Source organism: Amblyomma maculatum, chromosome 1 (assembly GCF_055883805.1).
Source record: "Amblyomma maculatum isolate TAMU_Amacu chromosome 1, ASM5588380v1, whole genome shotgun sequence".
Classification (NCBI taxonomy): domain Eukaryota; kingdom Metazoa; phylum Arthropoda; class Arachnida; order Ixodida; family Ixodidae; genus Amblyomma; species Amblyomma maculatum.
The window spans coordinates 338,963,761-338,982,573 of NC_139344.1; the positions used below are offsets into that span (position 1 = coordinate 338,963,761).

The 18,813-nt window shown below is 45.0% G+C and overlaps 1 protein-coding gene across 2 annotated transcripts in view; it reads left to right on the forward strand.

Moving 5' to 3' along the window:
* The first annotated feature begins 572 nt into the window (after positions 1-572).
* LOC146207553 (organic cation transporter protein-like) overlaps positions 573-18,813 on the forward strand; it is an 88,235-nt gene continuing 69,994 nt past the window's right edge. Inside the window, exon 1 of one of the 2 annotated variants that reach the window (XM_084588439.1) lies at positions 573-973. In XM_084588439.1, the coding sequence (XP_084444565.1) occupies positions 909-973 (65 nt within the window). In that variant the 5' untranslated portion in view covers positions 573-908. Of the gene's footprint in view, positions 974-8,286; positions 8,337-18,813 lie in introns of those variants that run through there. The other variant, XM_084588446.1, reaches the window with a different exon arrangement.

Sequence of the window (18,813 nt, forward strand, 5' to 3'; positions counted from 1 at the left end):
TTCTTTGGTTCTTAATTCTTTTTCTTCTTCTTTTTTTTGCGATGTTCATTATTATTCGTCTTCTGATTAAGGAAGAAGAAACCTCAGTTGCTAGTAAGAGCTGTGTTAGTCGCTTTTCACGTTTAGTGTGTCTGTATGCGTTCGCGCTGTTTTACAGAAAAGCAATGGTAGCCCAAAAAGCCTTGTTTCCCTGATTTTGTTTTCACACTAGCCTACAAGCGCACCTGTCATGGGACATTTTGAAAAAAAAAAAAATAATAAGGTTACAGGTAACCATATCCTTTTAAGTTGCGATAAACTTCGACGTCTGTGGTAGATTTCCTATATAAGAGTGAGTCGTTTGTTCTCCACGAGCCGCATATGTCACCTACTCGTTGTAGCGCCGGTACGTTTCCACGAAACGCTAGCGTACTGCGATCGTATACCGCACCGGAACTGCAGCCTCTGCGAGCGCTCTCGTCCGATACGCCACTGCTTTCTCCTAGGAAGGGGGGTATACAGCATCGTCCGGCGCGTGACGCAGCTCGTGTTTCGTCAACGCTTTCTCCTCTCGCAGTGCGCAGCGACCGAGCCGAGCGTCGGCACCAGACGCCGCGCGGATCGCCGCGTCGCGCAGCGAGACAGCCACATTCTTCAACAGGGGAAAAGTACGGCTGTTCTTAGCGGCGGAGATATGTTCCTCGGCGGACGTAACAGCGGCAGCCATTGTTCGCAGAAGAATCCATTTCTTCCATTACAACGTGCTTTCAAAGAACAGCAAGTTAATTGCGCTTGTTTCAGGTTATGATTAATAGAAACGCTTCACCCGTTTTACCAGATTCGTCCCGTCTACAGCCGGAGACGACGGCTTCAATTATTTTGCGAGCCACAACTTAGTCATCTCGGTCGTCGGTTAAATTGTGTTCAAGATGCGGCTCGTCAACAGCGTGCGTATTGAAATGGAGCCCACCGACGTAATCTTCAGCGCAGTTAGGTAAGTCTCTTTTATGATTTTCTGTGCCAAAGCGCTGCTTCGCGAGGTCTAGTCGACTCACCGATCAGGTAACGGTGAAAAGACAGCGACAGCTTTAAATACCTGTGAGTACTACCGTCTACTAGAATAAACAATGGCAAACCTGTGCTTTTGAACTTAATATTATGTTTAACCACGTTAAAATTCTGCGTTTTTTTTTATGTGTGTTTGTGTGAGGTTTCTGAAATTCACAAACAAAATGCACCGAGTTAACTGGTGATGCATTATAAGATCTCTGGCAATATAATTATACGTTATGACATCTCCGTATGAAACAGAAAAAAGGGCATACTGTAAGCTACATGAAGGTTCTTAATTTATCTGTATTAAGTATGTCGCATGTCACTCTCTTTCTTTGAATGACGCACAATAAATAGGACGATTTCGGCTAGAATACAGTCACGTAATGGTGACAAGGCCGTTGACATCAAAAGAAGACACAGGCTTGATGGTACTGAAATTAACTCTTTATTTTGCTGACTTGCGCCCGCAAAAGAACTAAGCAACTCGGCGGCGGCGATAGCAACAAAAGGGCTCGTCGATCGTCGAACAAAGAATGCTCGTCACACTCGTCAACGCTCAATTTAAAGGCGGCTCAGAACAATCTAGATAACGTCGCAAACTGCTACTGGCACAACCTGGAACATTGTAGAAACATATGCAAGTGATCGGAATATTCAAGACAGATCTCGGCGCATCTTTTGCGACGAAGAAAATAATAACGCGTCGTATCGCGACAACGAGCATGAAAAAACACGGGATACAGAATTGATACGCGTGCCGGGATCACGGTGATAAGGCCGCATGCCGGCGGCTGTTGAAAAATAAAAAATACAATTTTGAAGGTTTCGCGGCAATACTATAAAAGTGTCAAGCACAAGAGGAACAATACAACAATGTTGGGTTTCTTCGCTCAACGCCATGTCATCGTCACTTTCCACCATGCCACTGTGAAGGAATATGATGCATACATATGGCTAGTTTTTTTTTTTTTTATGAAAGAACGCGGTTCCTCACGGCCGGTCTTAGATTGGCCAGGACCATCCATCCCAACATGTGCAATGAACGTCTGCATTCCTTGCAAGATAACGAAGCACGTCATCCTGTCTCACCTTGCGAACTTTCTTGGGTCATATTCCTTATTCAACTGTACAAAACATGCATAGTTTTAGAAAATGCTTCTCCTGCGAAGCATAATTAATAAACATTACGAACAATATTAATATCAAATATCATACTATATTGTGGCTATGAGGCTGACTGTGTTTATTTCGACTGTCGCAAAGCACTTGACACCGTGTCGCACAACTTACTTCTTTACAAATTAAGTAAATTTAATATTGACCATAATGTACTGAAGTGGATCGAGAGCTTTTTGTCTAACCGACTGCAATATGTACACGCTAATGGCTTTAACTCTTCATCGATTTCTGTGACCTCCGGCGTACCGCAAGGTTCTGTCATCGGTCCTTTGCTATTCTTTGTACATATTAACGACCTGCCTAACGACGTAATATCTTCAGTAAAACTGTTTGCGGACGATTGTGTTGTTTACCGAGAAATAAAAAATATGAATGACGTTGCATTACCCAGGCAGACTTAACCAATATATCTCTAACTGGTGCTCACAATAACAAATGACGCTTAACACGACTAAATGCAAAGTAATGCGCTTTGCCCGTCGTAAAAATTCAAATCCCGTTGCCTACACTATTCCTACTTCCTTGCTGACACCCGTGGACTCTTATAAATATCTCGGCGTCAATCTAACATCAGATCTAACTTGTAAACGACATGTCAGCTCTATCATAGCTTCCGCTAACCGCATGTTTATATACCTTAAACGCAACTTTTGCTGCGTTTCGATGGAGGCGAAACGATGTGGCATCCGTGTGCTGTGCGATGTCATTGCTGTTGTCGATGATGACGCCTTTCAGATACTGTTATCCCATCCCATGACTTGCGCACCGTTGCCGAAGTCTTTACGCTCTGCCAGAGCTTCGAGGAGCTGCACAAGCAAATGGTGCTCACTCGTCAGCACAAAGCTCAAGTGGAATCGCTTGCCGGACTGACGCCTCAACCGACAGCTCCTCTATTTCGCAGCCACCTTATTTGACCCCCGCTCTCTGTCAAGCCATTCAAGAGCGGTTTGCTGAGGCAATCCCGTTCCTCCATACGCCATAACCTGTCGCCGCACCGCTGGCTTACGCCGACGTCGCCCCAATACCTGTCGTCGGCCCACCTACTCCTCACAAGACATCGACCTATCCACCCTGCCATGTCAGTGCCTGTATACAAGCACCTGCATCGCCATATCTTCGACCGGCTCCACGAGCAAGCAACCCATGGCGCACAAATGATAACCGCCATATTTGCTGCTTTTGCGGTTTGCCTGGCCACAGTGCCCTCTATTGTCACTATTACCCAGTGTCAGCACCATCTGACCAAGTTTTCAGGTACTGGCCTCCATGCGTGAGCACTCCGCACCTGGTGAGCAAACATCGAGTCGTCCTTTCTTTCACCGAACGTTCCCATTCGCCGTGACGCTGCTTCATCTCTCCTATTTGGCGTCTCCAGAATTCTCAAGAGAAAATAGGTGGTGCAGTTCCTGAGGAAAGAATGCGTCCTCTTTCTGAAGCCCCAAATTTCTCGCCTGCCCCTAGTCTGTTACTTTTAGCGACCATAATTTATTTCGCCTTCGCTTACATGCCTTGCCCTTGCAGATTTCTGCTTGATTTCCACTGGAATGTCATTAACTCGAGTTATTTCTCTCATCCACTTTGCACGCTATCTCTAAACGTTACACCTATGTTGCGTTCTAGCGGCCAACGGCCGGCAGCTACGCGATGAAAACCAGGCAGATTCGCAGAGCAAAAAGACGACGCTTTATTCTCGGCTCGGAAATCTATAGAGAAGAAAAGAAAAGAGGGAAAGAAGTAAAGAGGGACCATCGACATATGCGCGGGTTATCTGCTGCATGGTTATCTGCAGCAACCTACAATTTTCTATTCCTAGCTCTCTGCGTTGTCCTCAGCTTTAGTACAACCCTTTTCGTTAGCCTGCACATACCCGCCACTTAGGTCAGTACCGGCAAGGTAGGGCTGTTATACCCTTCTCTTGAGGTATACTGGTCTGCTGCCATTCAGGATCTGAGAACACTTGACAAATCTACTCCACCCCAATTTATTTTTCCAGTTATGTCAAATTTCTGATGCTTTAGGTGTACAACAACGTAGTTGATACCAGAGAAATACTTAGCAGAAGTGATTAATTGACCCTTTGCTACAAAGAACGTAAGAACAGATTGTAAAATTAGCAATAACTGCATAGAGCTCAGAAAAAAAAAAAGAACAAGACAACACATTACACTGTTAGCAAGAAAACTCCCGAAATGGAGTAAATGGCTTGTTTCGTCCCCATCAAAAAGAATGGGGTGCCACTGTATTGAAGTGAATGGCGATGTAGTGTGTAGACGGTGTAATCCGTGCCCAATAATTGGTGTCGACGCATGCATTTCACTTGCAAGAGCCCTCATCATTCAAAAACGCCGGTGTAGTCAGTAAAAAACCTCAGGCGTGTGTACACGTTACTGTACATTCAGCTAATAATGACTTGGTGCGTGTATGAAGAAATGTATGGTACAGTTTGTTTATGGGGTTTAACTTCCCAAAGCGACTCAGGTTATAAGAGACGCCTAAAAAAAGGTATGATACGTTGCAAGTATATTGTTGTCGCCCGTCTCATCTCCTTTCACCCGTGGCTTTTCACGCCGCGTTAATTTTCAACGCGAAAGAAGTAGCCTTTAAACCGTTCTTTTCGTCATAGGGTCACGTGATGTCGCCTAATTAGCTGATTCGTCGAGGAAGCGATCCCGTCATAGTCACGTGATATCACCATGTCAGCTGGATTAGAAGCCTCATTACGGAAAAACATCCGTGGTCAATTTCAAAATTCGCCAATTTGTCTAAACAGTGATGACGTCACTTGGTCAGGCGATGTCCCCAGGTCAATTAAACAAAAATTTCAGAAATCACAGAAACAACCTAGCCTACCCATAAAGAAGCACTTAAAAATCCTCACTACCCGTTAAAGATCCCCAGGTAGTCGAAATTATTCTGTGACCTTCTACTGCGGCACCTCGCACACTTTTTTTTTTCCCTCCCACCTTCCCTTACGGTACAGTTCAGGTTTCCACAAGACGCTTGACAGACACTGGGGTTTTCTTATTCTATAAACCAGCTCACTATTTTACTCATAACATTAGCTAACATGGAAACAATGTCGACGTTCTAAGGTTACGCGACGTTATCAACTTCGCTGAATCCATCTTTGCCATCTTTATTTTCCTCAAAGCTGATTTTCATCTGGAAGGAAACAGTTACTCCGTCGCCGCTCATAACCAATCAGAACTGTGAGTCCTCGCGTAATCGTCGGTGGCACTCGCGTTCGCAGCTACTTTCGTGAATTTCTGAGTACAGCTTTGGGCCAGCCACCTTTGCAGCTTAGCGAAGGGCTGTGTGTGACATGTAGGGTACGATCGATGTGCAATGCCGCACGAAAGTCATCTTTCTCCAACATCAGGTAAATACAACGTCTGAGAGAAGAGAAAGGGTCCTAGCTGTGAAACTCCCGTGTTTGGTGCGATGCTAATGTATACGGGTGCGCAGTCTCAATCCACTATGGCATCCATCTTTTCACGCCTGTTCTGCAGGTAGCGCTGTCCAGGTTTCCAACCAGGTGTGCGAAGAGTTACCGACGCAGAGGACGTAAGGAACGGCCTAATACCGCAATGACGTCGTTTCGAACAGGTGTTCGCTGAAAGCCACGCCATTAACGGAGAGGGCAGACAGAGCTGGCATAGTTTCAGGCTCCGAGATATGCTTCGATGGCGAAACAGGGAATGTGTTACTAGCAGTGTAGGTGTTATTTTTTTCCCTATATGCGTGGTCCCGCTGTCGCATTCGTCGCCGTTTGTAAGATTGTGTAATGCGAAAGACACTCGAATTGCGAATTAGTCGTGTATTACTAAGTAGGACAATCGTAACACCTTATTGTTGGGAAACCTGTGGTACTATCTGGAGGAAACCTGTGGTACTGTCTGGTATCGCTCTTCAATTACCATTTTACAAAAGGGCAGGCAAAAAGGTATCTGCAAAATAAAACACATTGCGACTAAATTGCGTATCCTTTAATGGTAAGCGTTAATTGCTATTCACATTATTGGATTTCGCCGTGCTTGCTGTGAGGACTAAAAGAATTGCCGCCTGTGGTATTTGAACCCAAGCCGAGGTTAAGGGGTCAGCTCGGCTGACATTCCCTTAGAACACTGCGCCATCTTTTTTTTTTTTAATCTTTAGTGATAACTGCGCCATCTTTTTTTTTATTATTTTATTGCTTTTTCTTAAATATAATAGTATGGACGAATCCTAAAGGCGAGCCAGTTTACAGGCAACTCGTCCTTAATAAGATGTACAAGTTGGTTACTTTTCCCTATGCACAGATAAGCTCAGGTACACACGACTGAGTTTCAAAACATCAATTATTTGCCGGACAGCTCCTAGATAGCTCTGACATGGATATCAGCATGACGAACAGAGATTCGATGTTTCCGCATGCTCTGCAAACCCAATAGCATTGGCATAAAGTGTGAAACTCCATTATCATTTTCTACTGATAGAAACCGGATTCCACGGCGGTCTAAAGGAAAATCTCTGCGAAACGTTCGCTATAACACATCCCAAAACAATAACCCCATCCCAACAATCTACAAACACATGCTCAAGGGTGTCCGGCTTTCTACATAAAATGCAGTTGACACTCTATGGTAAAAGGGTTTATTTTTCCGCCCCCCCCCCCCCCCCCTATGTCTGCACGGACAGAACTCCCACATGGAATCATAGAAAAGAATGTTTTGTGTGCAGGCTCCACACGCATTCATTTTACGTGTTTCAATAATTTTTTTCCAGGTTGAGAAGAGTATAATGATAGGTGCAGAGGAATGTGCAAGACTGCGTCATTAAAGCCATTTCCTGGGGACGCGGCCTAAATAAGTATTCCATTGAGAATCGGGTGCATAAAAACTGTGCTGCTTGTGCATTTTCATGAAAATAGCCGTGCATCCAGTCAGCGATGAGAAAAGCACTTTATGCGGCGAATATTGTCAAAGCTCTCGCCGTGAGTATACTTTACAAAATATAGGTAAAGAAATGTAGGGAATGTTCGGTTCGAAATATGGAGGCAAATAGCTTTAGAGGTTAGCAACACTGTCTGGGGTAACTCGATGCACATGGACAATTTGAACGCGGCTCCGTTGCTCGCAAGATAAGTGCAGCCTCATCTCTCGGGAACAGCGTCATGAGCTCACTGCGTCCGGTCCCGAAACAGACATCAGCTTGGCAGAGCTCGTGTGTAACTGTATTTCAACCGTAACTTACGGCGGTTAGTCGGATGTCATTCACTCTTTGGTGCAGGCCGTCCGAGGAAAACCTCCTCAACTTTCGCTATAGCCGGCGTTATTGTTTCTCCAGCAATAAAGACGACTGGTGTGAACACTTTGACGCGTTTCGCTGTTTCGAAAAGCGCGGCGCACCGTGGTACGCTTGCGCGCTTTTACGCTCACATGGCGGCTTGGCTCTCAAAACCGTATCCAGTTGAGAAGTCGGGTTGAGCAATTAGATGCCATCGTGGTGGACAGAAAGCCATCTGTAAAAACAATTACTGCATTTTCAATTTTTGGTTTCGGCGTAAGTAATTTTTCGCACACGTGTCCTTTGATTGAAGTAGCATCTCTCAATAACGTTGTTTTTTTTTTTTGTAGTATAGTGTACCAGATATGACCCCGTTTCGTCGGAGCTAAGAAAAATAGGAATCACTCGTACAAGCTGTTTCATTGGCCTACGTTGTGCGGGGCTGGATAGGGCAAAGCAAACTGTTCCGGGTCTTTCGCGTAAATTTCAACTCGTCCGTTTCCAGCTGTCGCGATCGTAGCCTGTTTTCACAAACCTGGCTGTGAAACACGTCACTCTAGCAACGGCCACAGTTTACGCGGCATCACTGTCAGTCTGTCCCGCAATGAATCCGGCGCAGGCACTTGCATGACGTGACGAGATTGAAACCGCCCCGTAGTCAAGAGCCGACTCTTCGTAGCATCTTTTTCATTTCATTCCGTACGCACTGTCGATCAGTGGTAGGTGAACCAGAGTCGTTTCTGATTGTGGTGTGGAGCATACTGTAATCGTGAACAGCGGAAGAATTATACGGGTCGACCTGAGGAACAAGCTCGAGCGACGATGCCTCGTACCAAACCGCGCCTGGAAAATGGAAGGTAAGCTGCACCTTTAAAGCCGCATCAGTTATCCCCTTCAGGCACGATGTGCGCATATGTGAACTCAAAGAGCGCGTAACCAATAGAGAACTAAATCCTAGTATCGCTTGGAAGGCACTCTCTGTGAATGATGATCAGAAAAATTAAAAGCAGGTCGAAAAGGTTGAAAATGTAATGTAGGATTCAATATCTGTGATGCAGCCCGTTTGCTTTCGGAGCTTCTTAGCTCGAAAATCTAAAAGCAAAAAATCAAGAAATTGTTTTTTTTTTTTTTTCAATATGGAGCAAATTACTTTCTCAGAGGCTTTCATACAGCGCAAGAGATTCTCTTGTTAACTTTATTAATGCTAATAATTAGTAATAGGCAGGTTCTCTCCTGTATATATTGTTTTGCTACATCAGTCGTAAACGAATGTGCAGCGACTTTACTGTTCTTTTTATTTATTTATTTTTTCAAACGTGTGGTGGTGTTTTCACGAAGCCAAGCCTGCCAGTTACAATTAATGTTATTTTTGAGAATGTTGGCTGGGCCATTTCTTGATTTACAAAGACGGTGATTCTCCAAAACAGGATATAATGATGGATGTCGCGAAGTTCTACCGTTTGCCACGAATGCAAGGGGGAGAGTCTACTGTTGCCTCTTGCCTTATTAGCGGAATGTTTTTCTGAAGGACACCGTAGCAAAGTATTGATTGAGAAAGAGCTTCGGAACCTGAGAAAAGTAATTACATACATATTTTTATGCTTTGAATTTTAATTCTTTGCGCATGCTTACGTTCGTTTATAGTTGAATTCCTCTCATTCTTTTTTTTTTTTCATTTTTAAGTAAATCATGTTTTAGGAAGCAGCATGCACAAATAAATTATATATCTCTCGGTTGTAAAACATAATTTTTAAAGGGCCGATACCCTCCTGTTGCTTCTTTTATTTTTCGGATGTGTGTGCCGGTGCACATTGTCTCTCTTCCTCCACCTGGAACTAGCACCTGTTGTCGAACTCTGTCGAACTACTAAAACGCCGCTATAAAATACGAATTAAAAGCTACGATTCTTTTATAGTCGTTTTCGCTCGGTACAGAGCGTCATTATACTAGATGAGAGGCATTGCCTTCCCTGGCTCCTTTCCAGTGCGAATCCCGAAAATCTCAAAGTACCGTTTGCTCGTCCGGCTTGCCTCCCATTAGTTCGAACTCCGCGTAAATCGAACAAATTTCGCTCTCCTTTTTACTCTAATTACGTAGGCTCTACTGCGATCGGCTGCACCAGCCTATACAAGTTCTCACCCTTTCTTTATTATTCTGTACCGTCCTTTCTTCCAGTACGATATCATTCGAGCTCTCTGCATTTTTGTGTCCGTGCTATAGATATACTGCGCCTTAGGCGTTTGCATCGCTTTAAATACCACACTTCACACATAAAACGGATTGCGTTGTGCATTGTGCATTATGAATTGCATTGTGATTAAGACACAATGGTCTTAATCAGGCGGAAATGATGCGTTTTGCAACAATCCTTATGATTCATCGCTTCCACCCTCATTCAGGTTGGTTTGTGGGGTTTAACGTCCCAAAGCAACTCAGGCTATGAGAGACGCCGTAGTGCAGGGCTCCGGAACGTTAGACCACCTGGGGTTCTTTAACGTGCACTGACATCGCACAGCACACGGGCGCCTTGCTTTTCGCATCCATCGAAAAGCTGCCGCCGAGGCCGGGATTCGATCCCGCGTCCTTGGGAACAGTAGTCGAGCGTCGTAACCACTGCGCCACCCCGGCGGGGTCCACCCTCATTCATTGGTTGTCGGTGCATGAGACGTGAGAAGTGATAACTCAGAAAATAATGCAGAGGTGAAGGCCTACGGTCTGAGCAGTGGCCAAACCGTAGGTCCATTCTCAAGTAGAGCCACCATTATAGTAGCAAAAAAAGAAAAAATTTACAATCATAATTACAAAGAGAACTTCCTAAAGTAACTCTACGAAAGCTGCTAGCTTTCACACGGTACAGCTTCAGTTACGCTTCCGAACTACTTTTACAGGGCGCTGGATTTCAGCAAAATAAGGTTGTTTCAGTAAATTTTATTAAAATGTGCTCCAAGAGAAAATTCAGAAAAAGGAAAACTTTTCATTCAAGCGAGGTTCGTTATATTTCGCTGGTGTTCTTTTTAGAGGAAACAGTGTTTAATGTTGCGCTTAACCTAGACGAAGATGCAGCTTACACTCTATGTTCTGTAAATGTTAATTACTAAAGTAAGAAATAAAATCTGCGTGTCAACTTAACTTTTTAATTCTTACTTATTCATTTTAAAGCCAATGTTGCTAAGGCAGATTTGAAGTGAGCCGGTTTCCACGCTATTGCAATTTAAGCGATTTCATAGAAGAAGCTTTCCTCAAGATATTCGCTTGAAATTTCCTGCTTTCACACATAGCGATTCCACAAGTCGACAGACAAAGAGCGCAGTCAGCGCTGGCCACGCGTATGTGTACGTGTAATCATCGGTCATGTCCGATGACGTTACCAGATGATGCCACAATCTGGTGGTATCCTGCGGAATCTGGCAAAAAAAAGTATGACTTTTGTTCGGCGTCCTTTAGTTTCTGTACAAGGAAACTAAGAATAAACTTCGAACTTCAAACTTCTCGCGGACGCACGCACGGACGGACGCTTGTGAGCCTATAAGGGTATTAAGTCCTTCGGCCCTGCTGAAGCAAAAATGGGGCATCGGGGATCAGTACAAATGCGGCGTGTTTACTATCGCTTGCGGCATGCCGCCTGTTTGTGAGGTGCCTGTTGCGACAAATGTTCGCAGACATCACGTGAAGGTAAAACATGTTGGTACTGCAAGGCTTTTTCGAGCACATGACATAATATTGAGCGTGCAAATCTAGTTAGAAAAGTCAAGCTTCGTATTTTGCACGCAAAAGTACCATGCACTTAATGAAGCAATTGATGGTGATGGTGCAGTGGTTAGGGCACCCAACTGCTGCGGCCAAGGACGCGGGATCTAATTCCGGCCGCAGCGGCCGCTTTTCGATGGAGGCGAAAAACAAGGCTCCAGTGTGCTGTGCGATGTCAGTGCACGTTAAAGAACCCCAGATGGTCTAAAGTTCCGGAGCCCTGCACTACGGCGTCTCTCACAGCATGAGTCGCTTTGAGACGTTTAACCCCATAAACGAGCCAACAAACGAACAAATTTGTGGATTGTGTGCTTGCCTCTGCAACCGCGAGATGGGCAGAGGCAAGCACACAATCCACAAATTCACTGAAATTCACTTCCGACGGGTTTACGAGCAGCCTGTCGCGAATATTTTAAAGAAACGCAAGAACTCAAGAGTTATAATAAGTATATTCTTGGCTCTGCGTGGCGAAGGCCTCTCCCACATGCCTCCAGTTAACTCGGTCCCGTGCCAGCTGCATATACTTAATATCAGCAATTTTATCCGCCCGCTTAACTTTCTGCCGCACGCTGCTACGCTTGCTTTTTCTTGGAATCCACTCTGCCACCCTTTGGCATCTTGTTTTATCTTGCCTTCGAATTACATGAACTGCACATGCCCATTTCTTCTTCTTGATTTCTAGCAGAATATCATTACCTCGCGTTTGTTCCCTCACCATTCGGCAAGCTTCCTGTCTGTTCACATTATACCTACCATTTTTCTTGTCATAACTTTGTTCATGTTTCTCAGTTTAATTAGGACTACTTTTGTTAACCTCCACGTAAGTACCGGTAAGATGCTGATAACCTGCCGTTCATGTTCTGGCAGTACTTGCCGAATCCCAGTCGAAAAAAAGAACTACAGAACTGTGTCAAAAATACGACAAAATATCCTGTAGTTCTGTCGTAACCATCAGATTTTTCTGTAGTTCTGTAGTACTTTCCTGTAGTTTTGTAGTTTTTCTGTAGCATATTTCTGTTGTCTGTATGATTCTGTAGCACATTTGTAACTACAGAAATTTCTGATGTTACTAGAGAATTTTCTGTTGTCACAACAGGCTTCCCCTCAAAAACCGCACGGAAATTCTGTCGCAACATCAGAAAATGTTCTGTATTTTTTTCCGACTGTAATGCGCCGCAACCCAATCTGATTCTTCGAGTTATTTTCCTTTCGTGGTGTGGGCCTGAGGCCACTGCCTGTCGTAAGTAGACGTATTCCCTTACTATTAATAATACCCCGATAACGATCGCAAACTGCTGTTCCTTCCCGAGGCGGTTGATCATTACTTTAGTCTTCTGAATATTGATCTTTAAGTCTACTGTTCTGTTTTTCGTGTCTATATGTCCCTAATCATCCTTTGCAATTGGTCAACTGGGCCAATCCGCAAGGCCTACGTATGCTCTACGTCTACGTCATCACCGCTGTCGCTATTATTACACCCAGTAGGGTGCAAATCCGTGCTCTATATTAGAGAAGTGCACCTTTAGAGGCGACCTTATACTAAGTATGCCCAAAGATCTTTTCAAGCGATCGAGTACCTAGGAGTAAAACTTTTTACGGTACTATACTGTTCTATATTTCGGTCCTTTGACATTTTCTACCCTATGCAATAGGTACGTTTTCAATGAAACAGCGTCTCCGTCTTCAGAGCGTACTAACTCTCAGGTGAAGCGAACTTCAAATTGTCCTCAATGTCACTTCATTTCTGGGTCGCAGCGAAGTCGTTTCTCTTTATAAGGCGCTGACACCTTTTGCCTCTCAGAAAGACTTCTACAGCTTTCCCGTAAAGAAATGGTCATGTTTGACTCTTCTAAACATAACTATGAATAGCGAACAGTTCTGCTGGATGGTCGGACGCGACCGGACGATGCCGCCGAAGAGTTGACGCACTCGATCTGGCGCGCGCCTCATCCAAGGCGAAACTGTAGGAGAAACCACAAGCGAATAAACTGTTACGATACCCTCCCTTAGTCTAGTTTTATTACAGCGATGGAGCCGGTGAACGCGAAGCCAAACAATCGTTATACCCTCTCCTAGTCACGTGGTATCACAGCGGGCGCCCATGAAGTAGTAGAGCTTTCTATCCTAAACGTTTGGCCACAGAGCTTCTAAATATTGCGTAAGAAAGTCCATAAGTTTGGCGGATGTGAGAAGAAGCGAGCGCCACCGGTTAAGCTTGCCGCACTTGCAATCACACGTGAGCTCCTCCGTTTCAAGGTCAAACGCTCGCCAAACTTGACCTTGGAAGACAAGAAGCGGTAGAGCTTTTCTCTCTAAAACGTTAGATATTAGGCTTGTGCGAGAACAAGTGATACAACAGCCCTGTTCTTTAATTACAAAGCTGTGAGCAATGCCTCTGTACCTGACAAAAAAAAAGTACATGTTACGACCGGCCATCGACCACGAAGATCGACAGTGTTTGCCGCGGCGCTTTGTAGCAGTCGCGCGTTATACTCTGCAGCTGTCGCTCCTATGAAGAATGTTATTTAGGAAAAAGAAAAAGAAGCAACCATACGTTTTAAACTTTCTTGCGGCGGACAGCATATCCGCTAATTGGGCGTTCACACAGCAAGTGTTGACCTTTTTTGTTGATGCGCTGGAACAGGTCAGAGCACCTACTCGGCTAGTATGCACTCCAGACCACTTGCGAAGAATGATCAGAATTATACCTTGCTTACACACTGAATATAACAAAACAACAAACTGTATTATGGCATGACATGACTATTGCATGGTAAATTAATGCGGTTCTGTATTGCATGGTACTGCATGGTAGGACAATGCCGAACCATTCCATGCCAATTGTGCGGTGTGTTATAAAACACGATGTGATAGCCAGGTTGCGGCATTGCATGGTTTGGTGTGTGGCACACTGAGGTCCTAGTGCAATTGACTCAGAGCGGTGTAAATTGCAGTGGAGTTGAGCGGCGCAGAGAGCAGTTCAATGCTGTGGAGCGCAGTGGTGTATATAGGAGTGGCATGGCTTGGCGTGAAGGTTCTAAGTGTATTTAGTCGGCCTGTGGTTTACGGGCAATGATATAGCACGGCACAGTCAACGCATGTCTGGCTCACTAACAATTTGCGGGAACATATCCCCTTAGAGCGAGTGAACGCGAGCAACGTCTTCTGGAACGATCTTTCAGGCTTAGCCAACTCACCTTTGTTTGACACCACAGAGGTGTCAGGAACGCCTCCCGTAAGTCTACAGAAATGCTTCATGAAGAATCGGTGCCCCTGTACAAAAAGCTTTGCGATCTTAAGCTTAATGAACAAAAAATATAAAATCAGGAAATAACAAAAAAAAAAAGGGGGGAGGGGGGATAAAAGATTAGCATTGATTGAGTCTACAATATGCCATAGGAAATGCACATTATGTTCCATTAAAAAGTTTGATGTATTAGTAAACCTGGTACATTGTACTGGTCGCCTGATAAAGGGTTCGTGTCTGCCTGCACATTGTGGACATGCTCTGGATGTAGGTAGCATAACTGTGGGAGTTATGCTGCAGCCCCTGAGTTGTTTTCAAGAACACTGCCAAATTATCAGCGGCTTATCTATTTCCTAATCCAGTGTGTTTATATGGCCGCGGCATTAGAATCAGTACGCACAAAATTTGAAAACTTGCTTAAGTGATTGGCGGGAAACGTTAGCGACTGTTGTGAGGGCTCAGTTTTGTAGTTTATCAAGCCCTTGTAATTTATGAAGAAAGCAGCTACTAGGAGAATGAACTATCCTCAAGTGCTGCATACTGTTGTGACCAGAAGAACACATGTAGGCTTTAGGCACACGAAATATTCACTGAATACGACTGTCGTAGTTTCTAGGCGGGCAGACAGTTGTCGCATTGTCGTTTACTGTTCGTTTTGTTCATGCACTTACACAACCAGCAACGCTGTCATTTTGTCGTAAAGATAGGCCTGTTCTGTCGCCGATGTGCCTTGTAATAACGGCTACGGCATGCGCTTGTTAAAACCAGACTTCAAAATGCCAGCTGCGATGTCACAGCAGCTGCTGTAAGGTGACGGATGTCATGTTGCGCCTGGTATCGCTGCATATGTGTGGCAGCATGTCTAACGTTTGTATCTATGTGGTTAAAATAGTGATTTTCAATACTGGTAAGACACACCGAAAAAAATGAAGCTTACTGAACTGAGCAGTAAGCTCCTGTAATTTCCTCCTCCCGTGTGCGTCTACGCTATCCGCACACGGGAGGAGGAAATTACAGCCGAATAATCTAAACTGGTCAAATGCAAAGTATGTGCGCTGGAACGTCGAGTTTCATTTCGTTTCCTGTTCACGGCTATGGTTTCATGGTTGGGCTTCAGACATATGGCGAATTCGAGTGGAAGACCAGGTGCACTCTAGAGCACTTCGCAAGTGATCTCAGACAAGCGGACGCCCTCCAGAAGTAGAATCACTGGCTTCCAATGGTAGAGGAGGAGGGCTTTCCCTCCGCTGAGAGCAGCCAAGTGCACTCCCAGCTGCTCTCTCGTCTAAAGCGAGTGTAGAGGAAGTCACATGGCATAAAGCGTCATATCCGCGCCATCTTTTTTTCTCTCTCTCTCTCTCTCTCTCTCTCTTGAAATGGCGGCTGCAAAGCGTCGGACCTTGGCGAGCTCTTCGGAAACAAGCGAATTTGCGTCAGAAGTGGAAAGCATTGCTCAGATGCTGTATGCATGTTTGAGAATCTGAGGCTGGCGTCTGAAGGGCCAAAAGAGGTAAATCGCTGCGCTGTGAGAACAAAGTCATACAAAACAAGCGGTTCTTTACGGAGCGTTGGCCTCTCCGCGGGTTGCAACTGCCGCCACTGCGGGCAGGCGGAGAATGCTGGGGAGAGAAGTGCGGTCACGTGGTCGCGGCGCTCTGCTCTCGACACGCAGAGGGCGTTCTCATAGAAGGACAGTTAAAAGGATAGTTACACCCTCGCTCGGCGTGCCCCTGTACTGCTCTGCAATGTTCGGTGCCTCTGCTGTCGTCCCCCTAACCGAATGCGCCCATAGACTGACGAAACCGGTGGAGGAGGAGGAGGAGGAGCAAACAACTTTATTTAACGCACTATTAAGCATCGAGAATGTTCTACTGGGTCAGGGTCACCAAGGCCTACTGGTCTTTCAGCTGGTCAGAGGCTAACCAAGCCCGCCACGTTGGGCGAGGAGGGCGTGGAAAGTGAGTTGACTGAATTGCACAAGGACAGGAAATCATGCAGTGTTCGAAGTTTGCAAAGTGCTCAGAAAAATTTGGGTATGCGGGGCAATGTCTGATGCGGTATAGAAATGATCGGGCAGGCGTAAGGAGTGTATTTAGTTGTATGCTTCGGAGAATGCGTATTTGCGTGGTAGCGAGGGATCTGTCAACAGAGGAAGTGTACGAAGAGCTTCCCTAATGTTGTCATACTGAATATTAATTTCTTTTTTGTAGTAGAGAATAGCGTCCTACATGGATGGATAAGGCCAGGGAAACCCAGACGCCCGATGTTGAAGTTCGCTGGCGAGGCGATGCTCTATCTCGTTGCCTGGGATTCCAGCGTAGCCAGAAATCCATCTCAGTGTGACAGTATGGGGATGTAGTTTGGCAAGAGCTCTGTGTAGGTCATCGTGCAGCTTTTCAAGATTGCGACCAGTATGAATGGCGAGTATAGCCTGTATTGAATGAGTGTAAATGGTATATCCTGAAGTGTTAGGGGGTGCTTGCGCGAGATTTTTTATACTGGCGAGAATTGACAGGGTCTCAAGAGTCACTATAGGAGGAGGATCTATGTCTGGTCCGATGGTATGCGTCACTACCTCACTGAAGCTCTGAATTGAGTAAGCAACCGCCTCGACGTTAATTCATGATGCCCTCAACCACCGATTTCGTTAAATCATACTGCTGATCCCACGACATCGGTGGTTGAGGGCTTTTGTGGCTGCGCACTCCAAAAATTTTGAAACCGCTGCCTTTTAAACGCATTGCACAACAATGCACTTTAAGCGTCCATATTTCTTTCGGCGCCGTAGTTACCTCTTATGTCTAAAGTGGTCGATTCCGCAACGATTTTGTTTGAAGCGCTGTAGGAACATTTTCCTGTAAATGTTTCGATCAGTGCTTGGGGCTTGTGCCCGCTTTTATGTAGATCGATGCTGGAAACCATGAGCAGCGACCACGATGACGATTGGGCGTCGACAAAAGTAATATACCAAAACATAATATAAATTTCAGTCAGACGTTTTCATTGTAGATTAATTTCCATTTAGGATTTCATTCCACACCCAAGGCTGATACGGCACACGAAGGTACGCCCCGTAGATCGTGGTCACCGCTTCATCAAAGGAATCCATAAAACTGTGGCGCCGTCTGGTGACAAACGTTAAAAGTACATCGTGGCGACGCGAAAAGAAGGGTGATTTTTATTAAAGGGTGCACTGGGGAGAGCTCAAAATAAAATAAAATAAGATATTACAGCACCTCTCAGAAAAATAAAAGAGAGCACTGTGCACTTAAGATAATCGGTAATATTTTCCCGAGATTTGTTCATGTGGGATACTACAGTGGTAATGACAGCAGTTTGTCGCAAGAGGTTACTTCATTTGGTTTTACGCGATTTTCAGTGTCAAATCAAAATAATTTGCAAATCTTCCTTTCATGGAAATTGTATAGTGTTCGATCTGTACTATATGAGGTAGGCATGGGCCGAATTTCACCAAGACTTTGTGTACGCCCTTTGGCATCAACCCGAATCCGGTCTGGCCCTGTGCATAAAACTAAGGCCTGGCCCTGGCCAGCCCGACATGCTGAATAGCAGTTGAAGTAACAACAGAGAATAAATAATCGGGTAGATAGGTTTATCTAGCACATGACCTGTCATCTTTCAGATAAAACTTTTTTTGGGTATGCCAAGGCACAGGGTGGACGAAATTATCATTTTTAGTTAGTGTGCAAAAACAATATTTGTCCACTGATGATGGCTTCAGGGAGGTGTGGCACGTGCTCCTGCATGATGAATCCAGCAGCGCTGAAATTTCGTTCGGTGCCTGAACTGGTGACTGGAAAGGACAACTCTTTCTCGGCAAGGAGAGGAAGTTTTGTGTACGGCAGCTTCTTTGCTTCTCCAAATGTTAGCTGGATCGAAGTCTGGGCAAGGCGTTGACTCCGTGGCCGGTACCCTGTGGTACTCCTTGATGGTTCGCCTGGCTCAATGAGAACTCTTTCAAGCTTGACAAAATGCAATAAGGTTATAGAAACAGCGTTGGCTTCTACACCTCCAAGACACTCTTTGCTTCGACAAACGGCTCCAGAAAAGCAATCAGATTTTTTTTTAATCTTCTTGTCCACGTTGTCTATGATCAAAGACCTCCTTGCTTCAAGAAGTGCTTCAATTTCTGCAGTTAAGTTGAATACAAATTCCAGCATATGAAGTATTGATTTCTACTTTGTTGGAACTTCCTGCTAGGCCAATTTGGTTCAACAATTTCACTAGTGATTTGACATTTTTCAATGTCTCACTGACAGTCGGGGCTACAGCTGCAAGAGAGTCTTTGAAGAATGTGTTCCGAAGTACAGTACCGAGGA